This window comes from Lasioglossum baleicum, chromosome 11 (genome assembly GCF_051020765.1).
Source record: "Lasioglossum baleicum chromosome 11, iyLasBale1, whole genome shotgun sequence".
NCBI classification, from domain to species: Eukaryota; Metazoa; Arthropoda; class Insecta; order Hymenoptera; family Halictidae; genus Lasioglossum; species Lasioglossum baleicum.
In genome coordinates this window covers 2,460,434-2,484,077 of record NC_134939.1, presented here as the reverse complement: position 1 = coordinate 2,484,077, position 23,644 = coordinate 2,460,434, and the positions used below count along the sequence as shown (strand labels likewise).

The 23,644-nt window shown below is 40.0% G+C and overlaps 1 protein-coding gene across 4 annotated transcripts in view; it reads left to right on the top strand.

The window, feature by feature from the left end:
- Positions 1–23,644, top strand: part of LOC143213463 (nephrin) — a 561,898-nt gene that overhangs the window by 527,527 nt on the left and 10,727 nt on the right. Inside the window, exons 13-14 of one of the 4 annotated variants that reach the window (XM_076433355.1) lie at positions 2,286–2,627; positions 16,895–17,182. In XM_076433355.1, the coding sequence (XP_076289470.1) occupies positions 2,286–2,627; positions 16,895–17,182 (630 nt within the window). Of the gene's footprint in view, positions 1–2,282; positions 2,628–16,894; positions 17,183–23,644 lie in introns of all 4 variants that reach the window. The other 3 variants (XM_076433354.1, XM_076433356.1, XM_076433357.1) reach the window with 3 other exon arrangements.

The window sequence follows — 23,644 nt, the reverse complement described above, 5'->3', positions numbered from 1 at the left end:
AGTTATTCAACATTGAAGTAAATATGGGCTATTTAAGTTTAACTGGCTCCAGAAAGCGAAACAATTATCGTAGAATCTTGTGCCAAAAAGCAATAGAAAGAGCGTTTCTTTCTCTTCAAGGCACTCCGTTTGTTTTTTCAATTTCATTAACATTTCGATATACCAGGTGTTTCTGAAAATATGCTTAAAAAATGCACAATTTCCATTTTTCCTTTAACTCGCTGTATCTCGGCGAGAAATGATCGTAATACCATGATCCGAACTTCAGATTGAAGCAGAGATTCTGCCGATTCGATTGAGTACCCCATGAACACGCTGCGATAATTTTTTACCTATGGCAGCTGTGTTTGAAATTGGTGCTTCGCAGAAATTAGCGCGCCAGGCACAGCGGCTGCCTGACATCTCTGAATACACTAGCAAGAAATCGATTTTGAAAATCCTGAGGTCGTAGACAAATTTTGAGACCAGACTTGGAATCAACGTGAAAAAATCTACGGGAAATGATATATAGCATGTTAAAAAAAAATTTCACCGCGTGGTACTGGAGAAACCACATTTTCTTGAAATTCTACATGTTTAACGAATTTTGTCAACGTTAAGAAACGTTCGTACCACAATCTCCCTATTTTTCTCATATTCTGCAAAGTTTCAGCTTTAATTTTTAAAAAATTTCATCGCTCTATCTCATTTCTATCGACAGTTCTTTGATTTCGAATCGAGTTTGGTCCAGATTTTCCACTGCGGTAGCGTATTCAGAGATGTCAGGCAGCCGCTGTACGTGGCGCGCTAATTTCTGCGGAGCACTAACTTCAAACACAGCTGCCATAGGTAAAAAATTATCGCAGCGTGTTCATGGGGCACACAATCGAATCGGCAGAATCTCTGCTTCAATCTGACGTTCGGATCATGGTATTACGATCATTTCTCGTCGAGATACAGCGAGTTAAAGGAAAAATGGAAATTGTGCATTTTTTAAGCATATTTTCAGAAACACCTGGTATATCGAAATGTTAATGAAATTGAAAAAACAAACGGAGTGCCTTGAAGAGAAAGAAACGCTCTTTCTATTGCTTTTTGGCACAAGATTCTACGATAATTGTTTCGCTTTCTGGAGCCAGTTAAACTTAAAAAGCCCATATTTACGTCAATGTTTAATAACTCGAATAAAAAATATCGCACAATATTCAACATCCATACAATTTACACAGAAAAGATAGCCCTTCCAAATGATATTAACGCGATTTATCAAAAAAATTTGTTGCTCCCCGTGTGAATTTCCAAAGTTGCACAAATTTTTTGTTAACCGTCAATGTTGTCTTCATCTCGCTATAACTTTGTAAAAAACCAACATAGCAACTATATATTTGAAACAGAGCATCTGAAACTGGAGGTTTCAGGCTTTCAAACCATTGTTTAACGATATCGATATGGCAATTTTTGACGGAGTTATGATCACGTAAAGTGGGGCCAATTTTTCGAGTTCGCACAAGTGATCCCTTAATTCTTTTGAGGAATGTAATTCAGATCTTCATTCAATTAAATTACAATGTAATTCGTAATTGCAATGGAGTACAATTATAAAATACTTCATAATTAAAATACATAAAATAGTGTTACGTATTATGAACGAGGACGAGGAATAGAAACTATGCCGCACAGACACTAAACAGGTATATGAAAGAAAAACATAAAATATATCGCACTTCTTCAAAGTTCTGGGCTATAATTTGGAAAGTTGTATTTTAATTATATCGTATTTCAATTATACATTGTATTTCAATTATATTGTATTTCAATTATATTGTATTTCAATTACACATCTGATTAAAATACTTAGTAATTGAATTACAATATAATTGAATTAGCACAACTCTGCTTTAAACCCTGTCAACCTTACAGCTCGGTGTAAGGCGACTGTAGGGTCCTACTCTGCGTATTTACTCCTACTAATCGCCCCGACGCATCGACACCGAGTCGAGTCTGTCATTTGACCAACCAGAACCTAAAAGACACCAACCCCCTAAAACGCAAGTCTGCCTAAGACAGACAAAACAGAAAAACGTAAGGAGAGAAGCCTAAGCTTCTGTAGCTTGTCCAACGTCCACGGAACAGCGAAAACGTCCACCGCTCCGCAAACCGAGAACTATGATCCCCAACCAGAACCAAAGAGACCGAACAACCCCTTTGAAAACCGAAAGCGCGCGCGTCCCATAAAAAAAAGTACCCTCCGAAAAGTAGCAGTAGAAGAAGGCTGAGGCTGGTGTGTTGTGCCGATGTGGTAGCAGGTGAGAGGCTGGCGCAACCTCCGCCCCCGGAGAATTGTACGATCAGGGAAGAGAGTCGGACAACGGTCAGGGTGAGCTGCGCCGAGAGCGAGTACATCGACTCGCGCACTGCCACCTATGTGCTGCAGGTCTTCGACGCGGACACCAGGCGTCTGCTGGCCTCCACGACCAGCATGACGCCTAGCATGCTCGAGATCACCGACCTGCCCGCGGAGAGGAGTTACTCGGGCCTGGTGCTATCCCTGAGGATCATGACGGAGCACGCGATGAGCGACGCCACCGTTCTACACAGCCCGCACTTTGTTCAGGAGGGTAAGACACCGGAGCGTCAACGATACCCAGGTAGGGGCCAGCTAGTGTTCGATTTCGAGTCATCGTGCGCCATCGCGGACCGTCCACTAACAACAACACCCCTCCCACTCCGCACCTCCCACAGAATCACCTGCCTCCAAAAATAATATTCTCTATTGTTCGTTTCATTATCGTGGACCCTCTTTGCTCGCTACTCGTGCTAGCCCTCCAGATCATTCGGATTCTAAGCGTTCGAGATGTTCGGGACTCCGTAAGTTAACACTTTACCCACCAAAAGCCCATTAATAGGATTTTTAATAATTGTGCTGTGCGAACAGAAAGCATAGAAATTCTCTTTTACATTACAATTTTAAATGAAAGTATTAGATGACGTTATTGAGGGTGATTTGTTAGTTCACAATGAAAATTGCTGTTGCTATTGAAGGTTCCATTAAAAAGTATCCATGTACCATAGATTTTTCAAAATTATGCAATAATCACCGGTCGGTAATGTGTTAATCATTAAAAGATAGATTATGTAGTTGAGCGAGAGAACATTCAAAGGATTAAAGGTAGCTAATCTTTAAAATTAGAATCTTCATTATCGAGCCTTTCGATCGTAATATCCTTTGGAAAGAACCGTCTTCGGTGCTTCAAGAAACTGTGCAATTCTAAGGGAGAGTTGGAACGCGAGATTGCACTTCGCAGCGAACCGAGCGCAACATCTGCCACTGCTTCGTATTATGCAAATTATGGGCTTTTTATTCGAGATATCTCAAATTAACACGTCGACCAGCGCCACTTGTATTTGGATAACAGTCTCCGTGGCCGGAATATTTCATTAAATACGATCCCTTTGTGAAATATCAGAATAATTTAGCAGGACAAGTAGATTCCTTGAATTTCGCATCAGGTATTATAATTTTGAATAGTAACGACGTCGCATTTCAGAATTAGTGTATTTAAGTAAGATGAAATCTCATCTAATTATTGCAATCGCCCTTTGGCAGTCAAGAAGCGGCCAGAAGTGGATGAATGAAGTCGTCTTTAGTAACGCGAAAGGGTTAAAAGTGAACCTCTACAAGGGTATTAGTATCAATCGACCCTTTGATAAAGATTTCTGCAGTGTAAAGCGATACTCGTCGGATAATTATCTCAAAAGGACGCGGCTCGTAGCTGGCAGAGTCAAAGTAGTGGCCTGTGAAAGCCTCAAATCTCTAATAAAACAGTTGACACACTTTTAACAATAAAATCGAAGAACAACGAGACTGAAAAATTTTTTATACTTTTCACAATCGAGTAGCGAGCAAACAAGCTCCGTGCAATCGTCTCAAAGATAGACCCACAAAATTTGATCCGAGTTCGATTTTATCGACGCGTGACCCTTTCCTTAAATTCGAATAATGGAGCAATCTTGAATACGAACGAACAACAGAAACCAGTCCCCAGAATATTGTGAAAGGTAGCCATTTGCGTGTACGAACGCCATCTTGTGCACCAGTGAACCGGTCATAGAGTATTCGAGTTATTCTGGCTCTGGAATTCTAAAGCGATAGATTCCCGATGGACACAGCTTGCTCACGGGATATTAAATCTGGTTCAAAACTGCGCAACGGAATTAACTATTCGATTTCGAGCCGGCGAGTCTGGCCGAACTAATCGCAAATTGAAGTCCGATCGGAATTGCGTTCGAACTAGTTAGCCGTCCGGTTTGAGCTCGGTTACCCTATCGCCTGACATTTTTCAATTAGCTGATATTTAGAGCCCCGATCCTCGTTTCACAGTCCGAAACCGACAATCAACTAACAAACCACAATTCAACCAAACAGATTGCTTTGCACAGAAAAATAAGCCACTCCAATGTTCTAATTTCGATAGTCGTTCTCTTAAAAATTGATTATTCCGTGTTTCCCAAAAAATAGTTTATCAATGACAGGTACGAATACTGTCAAGTACAATATATGCCACCCATCGATCCGCTTGATCCCGTTCCACCGCAAAAGGTTTAATCTTCGGAATTTTGCCGTGGACACGGTTGAAATCTGCCGCGCCGCGGCATTATGCAAATCGGGATCCGATCTTGAATTAGCCAGTGCGCTATCGGGATGTCAAATTACACTGTCAAACGTGCCGGCGATACCTGAATCCAGAATTCACGATCGCCGGGCATAATCTAGACTTAATCCAGGATCGTGTAGAGATCAATTGGCTCGACGGTTTAATCATTAAATCATTGGATCATCTCGGTGAATCCGACTGAAAACCTGATCGAAAATTAACGTTCACCCGGCGCCGGAAATTAACCAGCGGCCAATTCGGAGCCGCGTAAACACGGGACTGGACGTATGATCACGGGCCGCTGCCAGCATGATCGGGGTTCGTCAGGCTCGTCAAAGCCCTCTCTCTCTCGCTCTCTCTCTCCTTGTCTCTCTCTGTCTGTCTCTACCGAAGCTCGCACGGTGTACCAGCATCTAAAACTAATCCGAAAGCAAGTAGCGGCCTGAATAGAATTCAATTTTCCCGCTAAACCGTCGGATCACCTTATCGGATCTATCTATCAGCATATCCGGGGACACAATCCTCGTTTAATCTACCGGGGCGATCGTCGGTGTCTTGATCGATGCTGGATTATTCTGCCTTGAGGCCGAAACCTGGATTTTGGCTCCAACGCCCGTGACTGTTCATTATCGGTTTAATTGCCATTCAATATACGTACCAAGTTTTTAGCGAACCATGATCCGAGTATTTTGTGAATTGAACGCGGCTCCCCTTGATCGCGAGGCTTCTGGGAACATATTTTGGGGGTTCTTAATTCGATGATCGAACGACAAAGACATTCTAATCTATATAATACGAGTTGTATAATAACACGGTCCAACAAAGTTCAACTTTTCTTTTGTATTTCGATTCCCTCTATGCGATTCTTATAGTGTTTTTGGCGCTGATTCCGAAACTGTCTTTAATTTTTCTCTTAGACGTACAGTTTCTGAGATAATTGAATTTTTAAAAAGACATATTTTTCAACTATGAACAAATATTGTGATGCTATTATAAAAGATATTGAATTGTTCTTTACAGCGAAAGATTCTGTAGGCTTTCCCGAATACAGTGATATCCAATATTAAAACATTATGATTGTTTAAACGTGTTTAAACGTGTTTAAAAAATCATTAAAGACGGAGAGACACCACTTTTGCCTCAATTTTTGCGGATATTTTTCAATTTATCTAAAAAAATAAAGGTCCGGCATAAAATCCAACTGTATCACGCGATAGAGCAGACTTTTATGTTGAGAAACCACTCTTTAAAGGTTACAACATCAACGGTTTTTCGAATCAAAAAGCAAAATAACTTCGCTCGACATGAGTTGCCGCCAGTGGCGCTCGCCATTAGTACGGGCGTTCGCCGCGCCGCACAGTGGGAACTTTCGACCAAATTCGATTCAAAATCAAAAAACTTTCGATAGAAATGAGATATAGCGACGAAATTTTTTTTAAATTAAAGCTGAAACTTGGCAGAATGTGGGAAAAATAGGGAGATTATGGTACAAACATTTTTTAACCTTGAGAAAATTCGTTAAACTTGCAGAATTTCAAGAAAATTGTGGTTTTTTACAATTAAAAATAAAAAATTTTTTTTAACATGCAACACATCCTTCCCGTAGATTTTTTTACGCTGATTTCAAATCTAGTCTCAAAATTTGTCTACGACTTCAGGATTTTGCAAGAAATCGATTTTTGTGAACACAACTTATGAAATCATTTTTTCGTTGAAATGATTTGGTAACCCACTAGTTTGAAGGAATATTGTGTTCTCATATATAAAACACATTAAAAATAATCATAATGAAGTATTTAAACGTTTACTTAAAATCAGCGTGAAAAAATCTACGGGAAATGATTTGTCGCATGTTCAAAAATAATTTTTTCCGCGCGTGGTTTTGGAAAAACCACAATTTTCTTGAAATTGTGCAAGTTTAACGAATTCTTTCAAGGTTAAAAAACGTTCGTGCCACAATCTCCATAATTATCCCATATTCTGCATTGTTTCAGCTTTCATTAAAAAAAAATTTCATCGCTCTATCTCATTTCTATCGAAAGTTCTTTGATTTTGACACAGATTTCGTCGGTTTGGCCCATAGTGCGCCGTATCCCGTAGAACGTCTGTTCTAGTGGTAAGCGCCACTGGCGGTAACTCATGTCGGGCGAAGATATTTTGCTTTCTGGTACGAAAAAGCGTCGACGTTGCAAACTTGAAAGGGTGGTTCCTCAAGATAAAAGTCTGCTCTATCGCGTGGTATAGTTCGATTTACCGCTGGACCCTTATTTTTTTATACAAATTGAAAAATTTCCGCAAAAATTGGTGCAAAAGTGGTGTCTCTCCGTCTTTAATGATTGTTTAAACATGTTTAACGTTAAACATGTTTAAATTTTTGGCTGTTGGACAGTGTAACCCATACAGAAATGTCGATAATTTTTGGTCCCCCGAGTGGAAGTTCAACCGTGGGGTTCAATTCTTTCTTTCATCGTCGCGTATCCGAATTTCCAATTGCACCTGGTTATCCGCGAACCAACCCGAAGAACGAAGAACGGTGGACTCGGTGCCAGCACGATCAGCAGAGGGAAGTGATCGGGCATCGTTAGCCAGGAAGAATTCTTCTAGCCCCAGGCTCGCGTCCCCGAAAACACTTAGCCCAGTCCATCTAACGGACTCGTTTCGAGTCGGTCGAACGTAATCCCCGTGGATTAAACGATCAGCTCGGTTCGGCATCGGAACGACCCCCGTGCTGATTAAATTTGTAGAGGGACATTACCCCGGCTCGTGTAACGTGTCGGCGGTTATTAAACGTCCGTTGCCGCGTTAACGGTTAAAGTGAACCATAAACGGGCCGCAGAACCTGATTACAAAACGTCTTTCAGCTAACCGCCGCGAATATGTAAATGGACGGCCCCTCCGTGAATTCGTGGTGAAAGGTCCCCCCGTATACATCGTATAAACGGTAGCTAGGTACACTAGGTACACTGAGCAGGAGACGCGCAGACAGATAAAGATAGGAAGACAGAGAGAGAGAGCGAGAGAGAGAGAGGGCGACAGAGAGAAGTCCTGGTTCCAAGGGACACCACCAAGACAACCGCTTGCACGTGCAAACCTGCTCGAGGACGTTCAGCCGAAATTGGTCTGCGGCTGAACCCGATCTTCCTTCGTAGTCAACTGAGAGAGGACAGAAGTTCGATAAACGTGGCTTCCACCCGCACCCAGAACCGGATGCTCGAATTGTCTGCAAGCCTTCCCGACGAGGTCCCCGTAAATCCTGGACTTGATTAGTCTTATAAATAAATGAATACGCTGATTGGAATCCGATTAAACGGCTGTCCCCACTCCGCGCAGAACAGATTCGACGCGAGACGTCCTCCGTTAACTAACTACCCCCGTAGCTAGCGCATTCCCCGTCACCGGACGGACGACGTCATCGATATTGTTCGTGCTCATGATGTTCTGATTTAGGCGGCCGGACCTTGCTGAATATGCATTCTTGAATATCGGACGATTTAATGGCTTAGACCCGCTGCACTTTGCTCCTGTTCTTATATTCTTAGCTAGAAGAAGTTACATATTCGGCTGCCTTTTTTTAGGTGACTCGCCCTGTATATTGTTTGATAAGAATTGAATGAAATTTAATAAAATCGGGAGACTAAGGGACAAACGAGTACGGCATTTAATTTTTACTTTGGTCAGACACTGTTCTACCATGATGAAACAACTGAAACGTCATCGGAGCGGAGACGAACGTCAGGAGAGGATTATAAAATTGCTTTCGAATTAACTCGCTGCCGTCCGGGGAATTGTCGGGAAGAGTGGAGCGTCCCTGTATCCGACGACGTCCTTCCGCGTTTAATATCAACTTAGAATCACGGGAGCAGAATAAGAGGTCTACTCGTTTAGAGGAGTTCGCGAATTTAAGTGGATTTTGATTAATCTCGAACTCGAGTGCCGACACAGTTCTGGACGACGCGACGCGACGGTGCATCTGAATCCCAGATTTATTGCCGGCCTAACGACGATCCGCGTTGCTCCGGGAACAATCAGGTGTTAGGCGAAATCACAAGAAAATCATGTTGGGATCATTTAGTTGGGGAAAGCCGCGAAAGTAGCGTACGCAAATCACCGGGGAATTCGCTGGCTTCCGTTTCCGAGCGACAGAGTCCACCTGGCCAGTGTTCCAGGTGTTCTCTGTCGGCGATCGTCCCGAACAAACTGTGCAGCTAATTGGCGGTCAGTTGCCGCTAACACGGATCAATCCTTGCGCGCAAACGCGCCGTTACAGGCGAGTCGCGAGGATATGGAATCGATTAATCCGAAATTAGCCGGTTCGGTTAATCCGCGAGACAGTCAGCGTCGGAACATGATCGGACACCGTCAACCCTCTCTGTCGAAAACAGACGAAATTAGGGAATGGGTTCGGAGGGTTGAAATAGGTCGGAACGTCGCACAGCGGGCCAGATCGACGCGCTAGCTGTTGATCAGCTAAAAAATCAAAGTCCTCATATCGATTTACTCTCGTTACAATAAGCGTTCAAAGATCAGACTTCTTCAGATACGACTTATCACCGATAAAATTCCTTTTAAACATTAATGTTCATAATTTGTTATAAAAGAAAATAGTTAGTCAACTAAGGAATACCGTCAGTTTTTCACCTTTGACAAGAGATAAGTTAAAAGGGTCATGTAGTGTCGTGCTCTAACAAAGTGGAACATTTTCAGCAACGTCTGCTCTAAAAGTTCCTGCAAATTTCACACCCAAACTCACCCCAGCTTGGAAATTATGATGGTTTGAAGCGTCGCGTGACACACAATTCCGCGGCGAGTCGCGTTGCACGAGACGCATTGACGACCACTCAGCAGCTCTTAAGAGTGTAAAGACCTAACCCAGACCTATCTTATGAATTTTTTAGATTATACGACCATTGATGAACATTCGAACTTCTTGCTAGCTTAGTTGCAGCAGTTTTTCCATATTGAAGACCTGTATTTTACCTTTGCTAAGAGGAATTGTAGTATACATTTTTGTTTATTAATAGATAAATACAGTCATAAGGAAAAAATCCGTATGATCAATTGATTGTATATAGTCAGTAACTTTGTAAAATATAATACTCAATCTTGTTTGAATTTTTGTAATTCTTTAAATAAGACAGTAATAACACATTAATTCATCCATTCATTCACACACTTCATTCATTCAATAATTATGGATTACTCTTGTTTGAATGCCTGAATAGCCAGTTTTCAATTATTCTTCATTGTTCACACGATTTTTCAGACATTTCCGGTGGTGTGACAAAACAATGTTTCCTACAAAAAGCAATCAGTACACAGTCTTCTACAACTCTCAATACAAAAAATGTCAAGAATTCTTTTTTTTTAATAAATAATTGTGGTCACCTTGATTATTTATTTATAACTATTATTTTTTATTCAATAATGTTGTAGCTGACGCCAAGATGAATCCAACGACCTATTTAACGTGGTCTTTATGTTTTGAAATAATGGTGAAATGGGCGTGAACAGCTAGCGCGTCGATCTGGCCCACTGTGCGTCGCGCGTCGCACGGTTCGCCAAAATCCTGAAAAGCTAGATAAAACTCATATTTCCCTTAATTATAAGGGAGGTGGTTGGGTTGTGACACGGGTTGGGTTGTGAGACAGTTGTTTTTATCCATCGCGCAATCGCGATAATTCCAATCTGTCAGCTGTCAAATTTTTGTTTTGACGTCTGCTAGTTTTTGTGCTAGCACCGAGGTACATATATGTATAGACGTGTTGCTTATATTATATACGGACATCGTGTGTAAAAATCAATTTCCAAAACTTTTACACATTTGTTTAAAAACATTATTTTGTTAAGTAAATCAATTGAAAAAGGTGAGTGTGATGCATTTTCATTTAGTGTTTTCCTTAAATTTTACGATGAAATATTGAGTTTTGCGCATATACGATAAACACAGTTTTTTTCTGTCACATTCGGAATGGCATCATGGTTAGGTTATGAGACACCATAGTGGTTCGGTTGTGAGTTGTGAGACACTAGTTTTTTGTACTAGAAACGAACTAGAACTGTCAAATATCGTTGTTTGTGTTAGAATTAAGTGTTTATTTGTCATTTAACGTTTGTTTTGGTTTACTTTTTGAATTTATAGTCATGTCAACTCCAAGAAAATCGCCCGCAAACAAAGAAATTAATTTTAATGTCGTGCTTAGTGCCGTTAAAGATCATTTGCTGGAGAAAAAAGGCTGCCAAAGAATATGGCGTCTATAAGAGCACGTTACAGCGTTATGCGAAGAAAGTTGACAGCCATTTTGACGATATTTCCACAGTTTGCGAGAAGAATTGATGGAATTTTTGCGCATATCTCGTTTTTCGCATGCAAACATTGTGACAGCGACTTGGATGACGAAGAGGAAGACTGAATTCTTCCATTCATTATATTTTTTTTTTAGTTTTCTTCGCCATTCTTTGCTTTTTTTCAATTTTTTGCCATTCTTTTTAACTTCTTTGGCCACTTAACGTCTTTAAAATAAATAAACATTCATTTTTTCTTAAAGTTGCATGGGTTTTACTTTATATTTTACCACTTTTAGTTGATGTTTTCGAGTGTCTCACAACCCAACCACTTTTTTTACGAAGTCAAAAAACATGTCCTCGGAAAATTGGCCATAAAATTTTACTTGTTGATCAAATCACTAAATATTTTTCGTATAAAAGTTGCGTATTTCCTTCACCTTTCCAACGGTATATAAAACTCTTTGATATCTTCATCCAGCAAAAAGTTACAGCCCAAAAAAAAACCCGTCTCATCTCCCCTACATTTTTCGGCACAGACAGAATAGTTTTTGGAATTTTTAAGAGTCGTAGAATTTGATTAGATCACAATTTTCAAAATAATCCCGGCTGCTTTATCCCGTCGTGTTCAAAATATTATGTTTCGAAAACAAGAATAATAAAAGAAAGGGAGTCGCAAAGGGGAGGAAGAAAGTGGCAGCCGAGGAAAGGATTGAAGCGGAACTGCCTTTACGATCGCGTCCCCGGAAACGTACATTTTTACGAGCTGCTTTTTACGAGCGACTCAACCCCCGTTGCCCCCCTCAAGAGACGTGCCCCTACAGAGAGAACCACGTAGAAATCTCCGCACGCTTTTAGAATGTCATCATTTATTTGACGCGTTCATTCACTCATTTGGCGGAGGCCGCGTACACCGCACACGGCGGTCCATTTTCATCTTTTTCTCTCTCTCTCTCACTCTCGTTCTCTCCATTCCCATTGTCTACGAAAACTGTTTGCCCGCCGACGGCTAGAGCGTTTTCACGGCGACACATTGTGTTCTGTTGCATTTTTTCCGGCTTCTGTCTGTCTGCCCATCTGATCCGCGAATTTACCTTTTACACCCCCGGATCGCACCTTTATTATAATTAAACGTCGGAATTTTGTGCTGATTCGGGATTGAATGGGGAAACAGCTCAGCAAGGATCTTACATATTTTGATTTTATGTGGAAAGAGACGCGGAGTTGAATTTTTCAAGTATAGAATTTTCGTATGAAGATACAAAATCGGAAAATGTTCGTAGCGATTAACTGGTGAAATATTGGGGCGGAAAGGTGCACATTATTCAACAGACGTGTCCCATAATTGAGTAATTCTGCGTACACGGTGACTCGCCCGCGTAGAGCGTGTCAGATCGAACCGGAAGCGTGACTGGACACGATATATACTTTTGCTTGCAACGACGCGCTTTCTCGCTTCTGATGGTAGATTTAATGTTTCACCTGTTTCTCTGTAGACCTTGTCATTGCATGCGAATGATGGTCTTGCTTCGGTAATTCTCGAACGTAGTGTGGAATATGCCTAGATGACGCACAGCTTCTTTTCACTGTCACCGTTGACGACATTTTGTCGCGGCCGTGATGGCCAGCGTTGCTCGAGGTACCAAAGTCCCTAACAAAATTTATCAACCAACAAACCGGTACTTTTTTAACACCAATTCATCAATTCATCAATTTTTTAACATCGGAAATATTCATTGAAAGAACGTTTGAGCCTCTCTCTCTCTTCAGTCTCGTTCATAATAAATTTCCGAAGGATTCAATTAGTGTAAAATACAACAAAAATCTTTGTTATTTCTCGCAGGAAAAATGTATAAATTCCGTTTCGGCCGATAGAATTCAAAGACAAGGGAAAGATATATTACAGTGAAGTTTTGAAATATGTTTGCCGAGGATTTTTATCGATTTCGTGACGAGAAGTTCGCGACATTGATTTACTACCGCGGAATTAAATGGCGCGACACGGAAACCAAGGTACTGGAAGTTTAAAAGATCACTTAATGTTAACGGGAATTTTATGCTCGTGCCGGGCCGCAAGATATAAACCAGAAGCCACGTGCACGATTGAAAAATTTATGTCCCACGTGGAAGCCGCTCGATACATCCTAAACAGGCCGTTAAACGTCCTTACGTCGTTATTTATACGATAACACGCGATAAAGTTCAACTTTTCCACCCCCGTGTAGCTATCCCCCCCACCCTTCTCATTTTCTTCGCGAGGAATCGCTATGAATCCCGCTGTCGCGGGAACACGACGATCACCAGTGATTTCATTTACATAATTGTCGTCGGCTAAATACGAAACTCACTGGACTGTAGTTAATCAACCAGCGCTCGTTTATTATCGAGATATTAATCCATTATTACCAACAATGCGCCCGTGAGCGTAAATCAAGTTGCCAGTCGAAATTACGCGCGCGCGAATAAATCATGCTCGCGCGGAACGTTGTTTGAATTCCTTACGTCATGTCAGCGGGCTGCGATCGCGATGTCCTTTGCGAATTAATTTTCAACCTGTATCGTTTCTTGTTCGAACAAAACTTAACCCTTCAGATTTGTTTCCCTAGGATAAATGTTGTAAAGGGTGTCCCAAAATTCACGCAGGAAGTCATTTTGATAGACAAGACAGGTTTTTAATTAAAAATTGTGAATCTTTTATTGATTCATAAAGTATACAGGATTATGTATGGAATAGCATATGGGGGTAAATGGCCTCCATGGCTTTGCTGGCAAATAAGCACTCTTTTGTCGAAATTGTCCGTGACCGTTTGCATTAATGTGGCTGAATTTCGTTGATACAGCGCTCAATTTCCTCCTTCAAGGCGTGGGTGGTCGTGGGCTTGTTGGCATTAATCTTGGACTTCAAAAAACACCAAAGAAAAAGGTCCAACGGCGTTAAATCGCATGATCTGGGCCAGAGTTGGGCAGTAATTAATTACATGTTCATTACACCTAATTTAATTACATCTTCAATTACATGTGCAAATGTCGACTATAATTACAATAAGAAAACGGTTAAATGGTCCAAAACATAAAAGAACAATTACACTGAAGTAATTGTTAGACTCAATTACAATTACTGTAATCGTGTTAAGTAATTGCAATTACTACTTTCACAATTACTGTAATTGTAATTCTGGTCCGCAATTACAATTACTGTTTGAGCCAAAGTAATTGCAATTACCAATTACAATTACATATAATTGCAATTTTATTTCTGCAATTTCAAGTAATTTTTATGCAATTACAAGTAATTGTAATTGGCAGTTGCAATTACTTAACGCCAAAATCGCACTAAAAAAAAGTAATAAGATACCTACTCAATGGAAATGTCTAACAAACAAAAAGCATATGTTATACACTCCTCAAAAGAATTAAGGGATGATTTGTTCGAACCCGAAAAATTGGTCCCACTTTACGTGATCATAACTCCGTCAAAAATTGCCATATCGATATCGTTGAACAATGGTTTAAAAGCCTGAAACCTCCAGTTGCAGATGCTCTATTCCAAATTGTTGCTATGTTGGTTTTTTACAAAGTTATAGCGAGATGAAGAGAACATTGACGGTTAACAAAAAATTTGTGCAACTTTGGAAATTCACACGGGGAGCAACAAATTTTTTTGATAAACCGCGTTAATATCATTTGGATGGGCTATCTTTTCTGTGTAAATTGTATGGATGTTGAATATTGTGCGATTTTTTTTATTCGAGTTATTAAACATTGACGTAAATATGGGCTTTTTAAGTTTAACTGGCTCCAGAAAGCGAAACAGTTATCGTAGAATCTTGTGCCAAAAAGCAATAGAAAGAGCGTTTCTTTCTCTTCAAGGCACTCCGTTTGTTTTTTCAATTTCATTAACATTTCGATATACCAGGTGTTTCTGAAAATATGCTTAAAAAATGCACAATTTCCATTTTTCCTTTAACTCGCTGTATCTCGGCGAGAAATGATCGTAATACCATGATCCGAACGTCAGATTGAAGCAGAGATTCCGCCGATTCGATTGTGTACCCCATGAACTCGCTGCGACAATTTTTTACCTATGGCAGCTGTGTTTGAAATTGGTGCTTCGCAGAAATTAGCGTGCACCAACCTCTGAATACGCTACTGCCGCGCCGCGCCGCGTCGGAGCACAGTGGAAAATTTGGATCAAACTCGATTCAAAATCAAAGAACTTTCGATAGAAATGAGGTAGAGCGATGAAATTTTTGTTAAATTAAAGCTGAAACTTTTCAAAATATGGGAAACAGGGAGATTATGGTACCAACGTTTTTTAATATTGAGAAAATTCGTTAAACATGTAGAATTGTAAGAAAATGTTTCTCCAGTACCACGCGCGGAAAAATTTTTTTCTACATGCTATATATCATTTCCCGTAGATTTTTTCACGTTGATTTCAAATCTGATTATCCAACTCCAACTTTGAAATGAGGGTCATTTTGAAAAGTAATGGTAATCGTTTCTGTGAAGTATCAAATATCAAATACTGAATAATAAATATTTCCTTACATATGCTTTTTATTTGTTCTTTTTAGACATTTCTATTGAGTAGGTATCTAATTAATGTTGTAATTGCAACTACCAATTTCTAATTACAGTAATTGGTAAGTAATTATAATTGTAATTGAAATTACATTTTGCCCAACTCTGATCTGGGCGGCCAATTCTGTTCACCAAAGCGGGAAATTACACGATTTTATTATTAATTAATTTTATTATTTCATAATGTTTAAAATATTGCTCAACAATGAAAACGCGTTGTTCTTTCGTGTAGCACTCCATTTTTAATAACCCTGAATTGTCAACTGTCACGCTGTCGTTTTTTCCGTTGGCAACACTTTACCGCACAAATGGCGCAAAATTCAAATCTTGCGTGAATTTGGAGACATCCTTTATAATATTGGGTATGCGAATAAGTTTCCGCCCTTTTTCGCGTATTTGATGGAACGTAGTACATGTTTTTGAAAGGTCTATGTGTCTAAGCTTCAAAACGCAGTTAGTGGCAATTGTTTCGAGCGTGAACAGCAGTCAATTTTTCGCGTGAAAAATGTCGACTTTTGTTCCAAGTAAGCAGCATTTGCGGGAAGTCGTGTTGCATTATTTTGTTTTAAAGAAAGGTGTTATATATTTACTATATTGTATTTATTATATATTTACGGGGACGATGCTCCATCAAATACAAGATTTCGACGTAAGGGCAAAGATTGCGATGGTGTGCCAAAAAATTCGAAGATACAGATTTTCCAGCATTACTTGATGGAAATCCACGTCAAACACTTGCAGAACTGTCAATTGAATTAAACGTCGATGGATCTACTGTTGGAAAACGTTTTCACGCTATGGGAATTGTTTATACGCTTCTTTTCAACAAAAAGGGGCGGAAACTTATTCCAATACCCAATACCATAGCATCATTCGCCATATTTTTGAAGTGAAAATCACTTTAGGCGCACAGTAAATATTGGTCCTTTCTCTAATAGTCTGGGCTCGTATAATAAACGTTAAAACACCGATTAGAGTCGCCAGAATACCTCGAGTTCGCCCCTGAGAAACCATCGGATGTCCCGAACGAAGAGCTAGGCAAAACGGAGTTTGCCTTACGATTCAAATCTCGCAATAGCGTATCGGACATCGAATTGCGACTGAGAACCGCAATTAGAAATCCAGAGCCTGTAGTCCCGGGCGAAACACAATGCAAAGACAAGAAATCAAGCCTCGCGACCCCTTTATCCCGGGTGATCCCTCCTCGCCGAGTGTGCAAGCCTCCCAGAGGAAATCCTCGCGAGATCAGCGCGAGGTCCTTTGCGACGATCGAATCCCAATCTCGCGTCGGGAGGGTTGCCGTTGCAATGGAGGTGGAGGGTTCTCCTGAGCAAGTATGTTGTAGGTGGATGAACGCCTGGTTACTGAGAAGTGGTATTTCCTGCGATTTTCAGCGCTGACGCCGGTGATGCTGTCGTTGTCCGGGCCGCTGTTAGGCGCTGTCGTCGGCGCGACGGCGGGCCTTCTGTTGGTGATCTTTGTGATAGTGCTGGCGGTGAGGCTGCGCTATCGACCAAGGCCGCAGGAGGACAAGGACTCTCACGACGACGGGGGCATGGCGAACCTGGCCGCGTCCGGCACCGGCAGCACCTCTCCACGTGATAAATCGTCCACCTTGCCTCTCAACTCCGACAGCATCGAGAGCTTCGAGAAGGACCCCGATATAATTCCTCACGCTAATGGTGGGTAATTTAACGACCATCTGGCGGGTGTTGCGACCATCGTTCAACGCCGATCGGCCACCTAACCCCTTCAAGCTTCCTCTCCCTCTCTCTCACACACACACACACACACGAGCGCACACATACACATACCACCTTTTAGTTTTGCGACACTTTGCCGCCGGTTATCTAACCAATATTCGATAGCGTGCTGGAGATGTTGATGGCGTCCTGAGCTGTGGGTCATCCTTGCTTGTCCAGCAAAATAACATTGTCCAACAAATTTCAACTTTTTTTATGTTCCCTATTTACTGTTGGGTCCTTCTTATAGAGTATTTTGCGCTGATTCCGAATCTGTCCTTAATTTTTCTCCTATACGCACAGTTTTTAAGGAACATGGCTTTGAAAAAAAAACATATTTTTCAACTTTAAACAAATATTGTGATGTTATTATAAAAGATATTGAATTGTTCTTTACAGCAAAAGATTCTGTAGACTTTCCCGAATACAGTGATATCCAATATTAATACATTATGAATGTTTAAACATGTTTAAACAATCGTTAAAGATGGAGAGACACCACTTTTGCCTCAATTGTTGAGGATATTTTTCAGTTTATCTTAAAAAATAAGGACCCGTCGTAAAATCTAATTGTATCACGCAATAGAGCAGACTTTTATCTTGAGAAACCACCCTTTAAAGTTTGCAACGTCGACGTTTTTCCGAACCAAAAAGCAAAATTTCTTCGCCCGACATGATTTTCTGCCAGTGGCGCTCGCCATTAGTACGACCGTTCGCCGTGCCGCACGGGCCATTCAGCTGGACAAAACCCAAAAATGGAAATCTCGCAGAAAATTTCTCGCTTCGGTAAATGAGAGGTAAGGTACCAGGTCAGAAGAATCACTGTTGGTTTTTCCCTTTTTATCACCCCATAATAAAATATACCCCCACGAACAACTCATTTTTCAACTTCGTATTTCTTCATCGTCGTTCGATACCTGGTATGTATATCTCGTTGTGAACATCTAACAGTGGAAATATTTGTGGAATTTTTCATTCTATGATGGATACCAGCATGAACCAAAAGGACAAAACTCAAATAAAACTTAAATATATTGTTTATTTGCTTAAAAATGAAAGCATACTTCAAACGTATATAGCATTTAAACTTTGACAGTCTCGCAAAAAAAGCTTTAAAAAGCTTTACGACGGAACATGTTGGAACATCTTTATAGAAGTCTAGAGTGTCCGAAAAAAATCAATTTTATTAGCGCAATGTCGATATACGAATCATCTCTATGATTCTCTTCTACGTAAGCCACAAACGACAAAAAGATATCAAAACGTGGTTGGAGTAAAAGTGATATCGTATTTTTGGGCCCCTAAAACTTATGCAAACAATTTTGAAGATTTATAAATTTTTTTTAATTTTGAAAATGATTTTTTTTAGAAAATTTTTGTACAAATCTGTCGGCCTAAAAATACGATGTAACTTTTATTTGAATCAGTTTTTGCTATCTTTTGTCGTTTGTGATTCATAAGCACTTACATAAAACGGTCGGTTCGGAAGTTTTTCGGTGGAAATGCCCTTTTTTTTTTTTAAAGAGTGAGGGAGAAAATGCCTTACGCACACCCCAGAAGGGGGTAGTGCGGGACTCGGGCCGCGGATGTTCGGTGTACCCATACCCACTAAAAACCTAACCTCACCCGGGACGGTTCATGAACCGCCCCTCTACTTCCAACTTACTCTTCTCGAGATGCTGGCGAGGACCGTTTCTTTCATGCACTCGCCAACCATCTATCCGAGAACAACCACTCATGTTCTTGGTTATACGGTGGAAATGCCCAATTCTCACCATGATGTTTTGAACATTTCGGATAATCTAGCAAGAAAATGTTTCAAACAAAAGTTAATCGATACTCAGTCATCTATAAATCCCAATAAAAACATTAAAAAAAATTTTTTTTTAATAAAAAAATATAATTATGTTAATTTTTTAAACGCCACTAAGTATTTTTTATTACATATTGTTGTAGCTGATGTCAAGACGAATCCAATGACCTACTTAACTACGGCTTTAAGTCTTAAAATAATGCTAGAATAATTTTGTCCAGCTAAATGGCCCGTTTAGACTTTAGACCACTGTGCGCTGCGCCGCAACTCATGTCGGGCGAAGATATTTTGCTTTTTGATTCGAAAAAAGGTTAATGTTGCAAACTTTAAAGAGTGGTTTCTCAAGATAAATGTCTGCTCTATCGTGTGATACAGTTAGATTTTACGCCGGACCCTTATTTTTTAAGGTAAACTGAAAAATATCTTCAACAATTGAGGCAAAAGTTGTATCTCTCCATCTTTAAACATGTTTAAACAATCATAATGTATTAACATTGGATATCACTGTATTCGGGAAAGTCTACAGAATCTTTTGCTGCAAAGAACTATTCAATATCTTTTATAATGACATCACAATATTTGTTTAAAGATGAAAAATATGTTTTTTTTCAAAGCCATGTTCCTTAAAAACTGTGCGTATAGGAGAAAAATTAAGGACACATTCGGAATCAGCGCAAAAAACTCTAGAAGAAGGACCCAACAGTAATTAGGGAACAAATTTGGTGTTGGACAGTGTAATCTCCGGTGAAGCTATCCGGTGAAGAAACATGAAAGAAACAGCTGTATTAAATACGTTTAACAACTGACGAGTTACTTCATACCGCGTCCAACGCGAAAAGAAGTCTTTTAAAAGCAATGGAGTATCAGGTTCCGTCAGTATTTTTCTTGAGAAATGTGCGCATGGAGATCTCATTGCCGAGAGGTATTCGCGCAGCAATTATGTGCGCTGTTAATTATTTCTTTGTTCGCGAGTCGTGCAAACGTTCTCGGCGTTATTTGCGCGCGATGCAAGCACGATTGTTGAACATCGTACGTGCTCGACGAAGAGTAAAGTAACTCGTACAAGTTCACCAGTAATGGGACACCTCGAACATTCTGCAGTGAAAGAATTAACGTAACGCGTTTCCACGGTAGCTGATAACTCAACGAACCGTGGCAGAAGCCCGGGTAAAAAGAAATGGCAGCAATTAGCTCGTTACGGGGAATAACGTTCTTGCTAAAAAATTCCGTTCCACCTTTGGGTTTCTTGCCCCGATGCTTCGGGAACTTCTACTGGCGACTTTGGAGCGGGATACCGGTGAATTATCGATCAATTTTATTATCAAAGTCAATAGTTTATTCAGTGCCACGGTTATTGGAAGCTAGCCGGGAGCGGAGGAGGAATCGTCTGGAAATAATGAAACGTTTCCGATCGTTGTTTCCTTTGTTCTCTCTGCTCTACGAATCCCAATTAGACGGCTAGAAAACAGTATTACCAGAATCTTTCTGCTTCAATCTTTATATCGTGGGAAAATAATCTCTGAATCTCCCAAGTATAATTGTGTTCGGTTTCCTTAAAACCTTTGCGAATAGAAATTGTTTAACACTGTTTGGAAGTACATTTTATGATTAGAAGTCTCTGAAATACAGTAATTCTTCAATCGAAGTCGGTAAAGTCGGTAAAACCAATGAATTCTGTGTCAAAAACAAAGTACTTTCGATAGAAATGAGATAGAGCGATGAAATTTTTTTAAATGACAGCTGAAACTTTGAAGAATATGAAATAATTATGGAGATTTTTTGTGGTACGAACGTTTTTTAACCTTGAGAAAATTCGTTAAACTTGCACAATTTCAAGAAAATTGTGGTTTTTCCGATACCACGCCCGGAAGAAATTTTCTTTTAACATGCGACACATTATTTCCCGTAGATTTTTTCATGCTGTTTTTTAAATCTGGTCTCAAAATTTGTCTACGACTTTAGGATTTTGCTAAAAATAAGAAAATAAGGTATCACCAGTAGTTAAAAAATTTGTTGATGAGAAATAAGTTAAAATGATGAAATACTTACCTTACTTCCTGTGTAAATGAAAATATAATCATGGAAAATAGATATCTAATTTAAATTACATTACAGTCACACATAGCCTACAAGGAAAAATGAACGTTCAAATACTTTAATTTTATTGTGTTTTATATATGAGAATGTACAATATTCCTTCAAACTAGTAGGTTACCAAGTCATTTCAACGAAAAAATGATTTCGTAAGTTGTGTTCACAAAAATCGATTTCTTGCAAAATCCTGAGGTCGTAGACAAATTTTGAGACTAGATTTTAAATCAGCGTGAAAAAATCTACGGGAAGGGATGTGTCGCATGTTAAACAAAAATTTCTTCCGCGCGTGGTATTCGAAAAACCACCATTTTCTTGAAATTGTGCAAGTTTAACGAATTTTCTCAAGGTTAACAAACGTTCATACCACACACTCTCCATAATTATTTCATATTCTACAAAGTTTCAGCTTTCATTTAACAAAAATTTTATCGCTCTATCTCATTTCTATCGAAAGTTCTTTGATTTTGACACAGAATTCGTCAGTTTTTTGCGCCGCACAGTGGGCCAGAAACCGATCTTTTTGGACAAAAATCTGCCGACAACTCAGTTTTTCATCGATTCAATTGGAATTTTTTTTAAATGTTCTTGAAGGACTATACTTTGATGACGTGCTGCTCGAAATACAACTTAGATTTCGAAAGAGGATCTGCGAGGACCATAGAGCAGTGGGGTCCCCAACCCCCGGTCCGCGGACCGGTACCGGTCCGTGGATCAAATAGTACCGGGCCGCGGTAAAATTATCAAACGTTGACCGGTCCGCGGCGATAAAAAGGTTGGGGAGCACTGCCATAGAGGAAAAAGAATTAAAGGGGGCAAGGAAGAAAAAAGTGCATAATTCTTTGAAAAGAGCTATCGATCACAGTTGATATTGTCAAACAGGGAGCTGGTACACCAAATACTGGGAACGTGGCCTGAACTTTCTTTAGAAAAGCCGAATCAGTTGCTGCAGTGACTGGATTAAACGCGGTTATTATCACATTGTTCAGGTAATTACATGCGACAAGAAATCTGATTCTGTAAAATTCGAAGAATATGGAAGTGAAGTACTTGCTACATTTGAACTGCTAATTGGTTTGTATTCAGAAGAGCCACAAGAGGCAAATAATAAAGTCTTTAGGAAATCACGAGCTGAAAACTCCCGAATGTGTTGCCGCAAAAAGACAAATATAGATATTATACGGAATATGTTATTATCATCCGATCCACTTATAAGCTCTCTAATTGTAAGAATAAAGGATGGCAAGCACAAGGAAGTTCTTCCTCTTAAAGCGAAAACGCTGCTGTTGGATCAATAAATTAATGGTAAGTCTCGTAAGTGCCGAATGTAATTCTATTTGGTTGGTAATTCTCAGGACCAGATTTACAGTTTAAAATTTTGCGGTTTAGGGTTTAGGGTTAAGAAGTGTCGGCAACTCAGCTAGGACATGCAATTTTATAGTATGGGCGGATGAAGTAAAGGAGTTATGTATTGGGTTTTGTAGATAAGGATTCTTGATTTTTTGTGACAGTTAACGATTTTCGCGCAGCACGTCATCAAAATATAGTCCTTCACGAACATTTTTAATAAAATTCCAATTGAATCGATGAAAAACTGAGTTGTCGGCAGATTTTTGTCCAAAAAGATCGGTTTCTCGCTCACTGTGCGCCGTAGGGCGGCGATGATTGATCTCGGTTCGGGTATATCGGTGTGAACACCGCAACATTGACTCGAGTGAATCGAATTCTCAAACTTCTTAATTTTTATTATTTTTTTATGGGACTTTTACTAGCTCATTCCTAGCATTTCTCTGATTAAAATGACACCAAACACGATATAATTTCAACTGTATTTAGTGGTTTAATCGGCGGTGAAAGTTTCGGGAGCAAGGAAGGACAGCAACAACGCGGGCCTTTGAACTGTGCCGGCGACGTCTACTGTCCGCGTCTCTTTCTTTCCTATACGCTCTTCTTCGTTGCGTTCGCAACTTTCATCGTCGATTAAACCACTAAATACAGTTGAAATTATATCGTGTTTGGTATCATTTTGCATTAGAAAAATGCCACGAATATGTTGGTGAAAGTTCCATTAAGAAATAATAGAAAATAAAGAAGATACAACTTTGGTGATGACGCACGGGCCTTTAAACTATGCCGGCGACGGCGACACGCTTTGGCCACGCGATCCTATTTCATTCTGTCCTTCTCTATGTTCGGCTTGTCAATTGAAGTCTCGGAGCGATCAGCGCGGTAGACGCAGTCATAAAAAAATAGCGTCTACTACACCACTGACGTCCGTTCAAAACACGGGTGTTGGGACTGTTGGGACTTCGATTGTAGAATTACTGTAATAGGAAAATTATGCTATTCGGACAATTCAATGATTTTTCTGTGCAATTTTAGGAGCCAATCGAACGATCCTGCTGTCGTCGGTAAATCAACATTCGTGCTCACGAAGTTCGATTCAAAGTTCCTTCATCCTGTGACACTTATAGCTCGACCAAACTTTGCAGGAACCA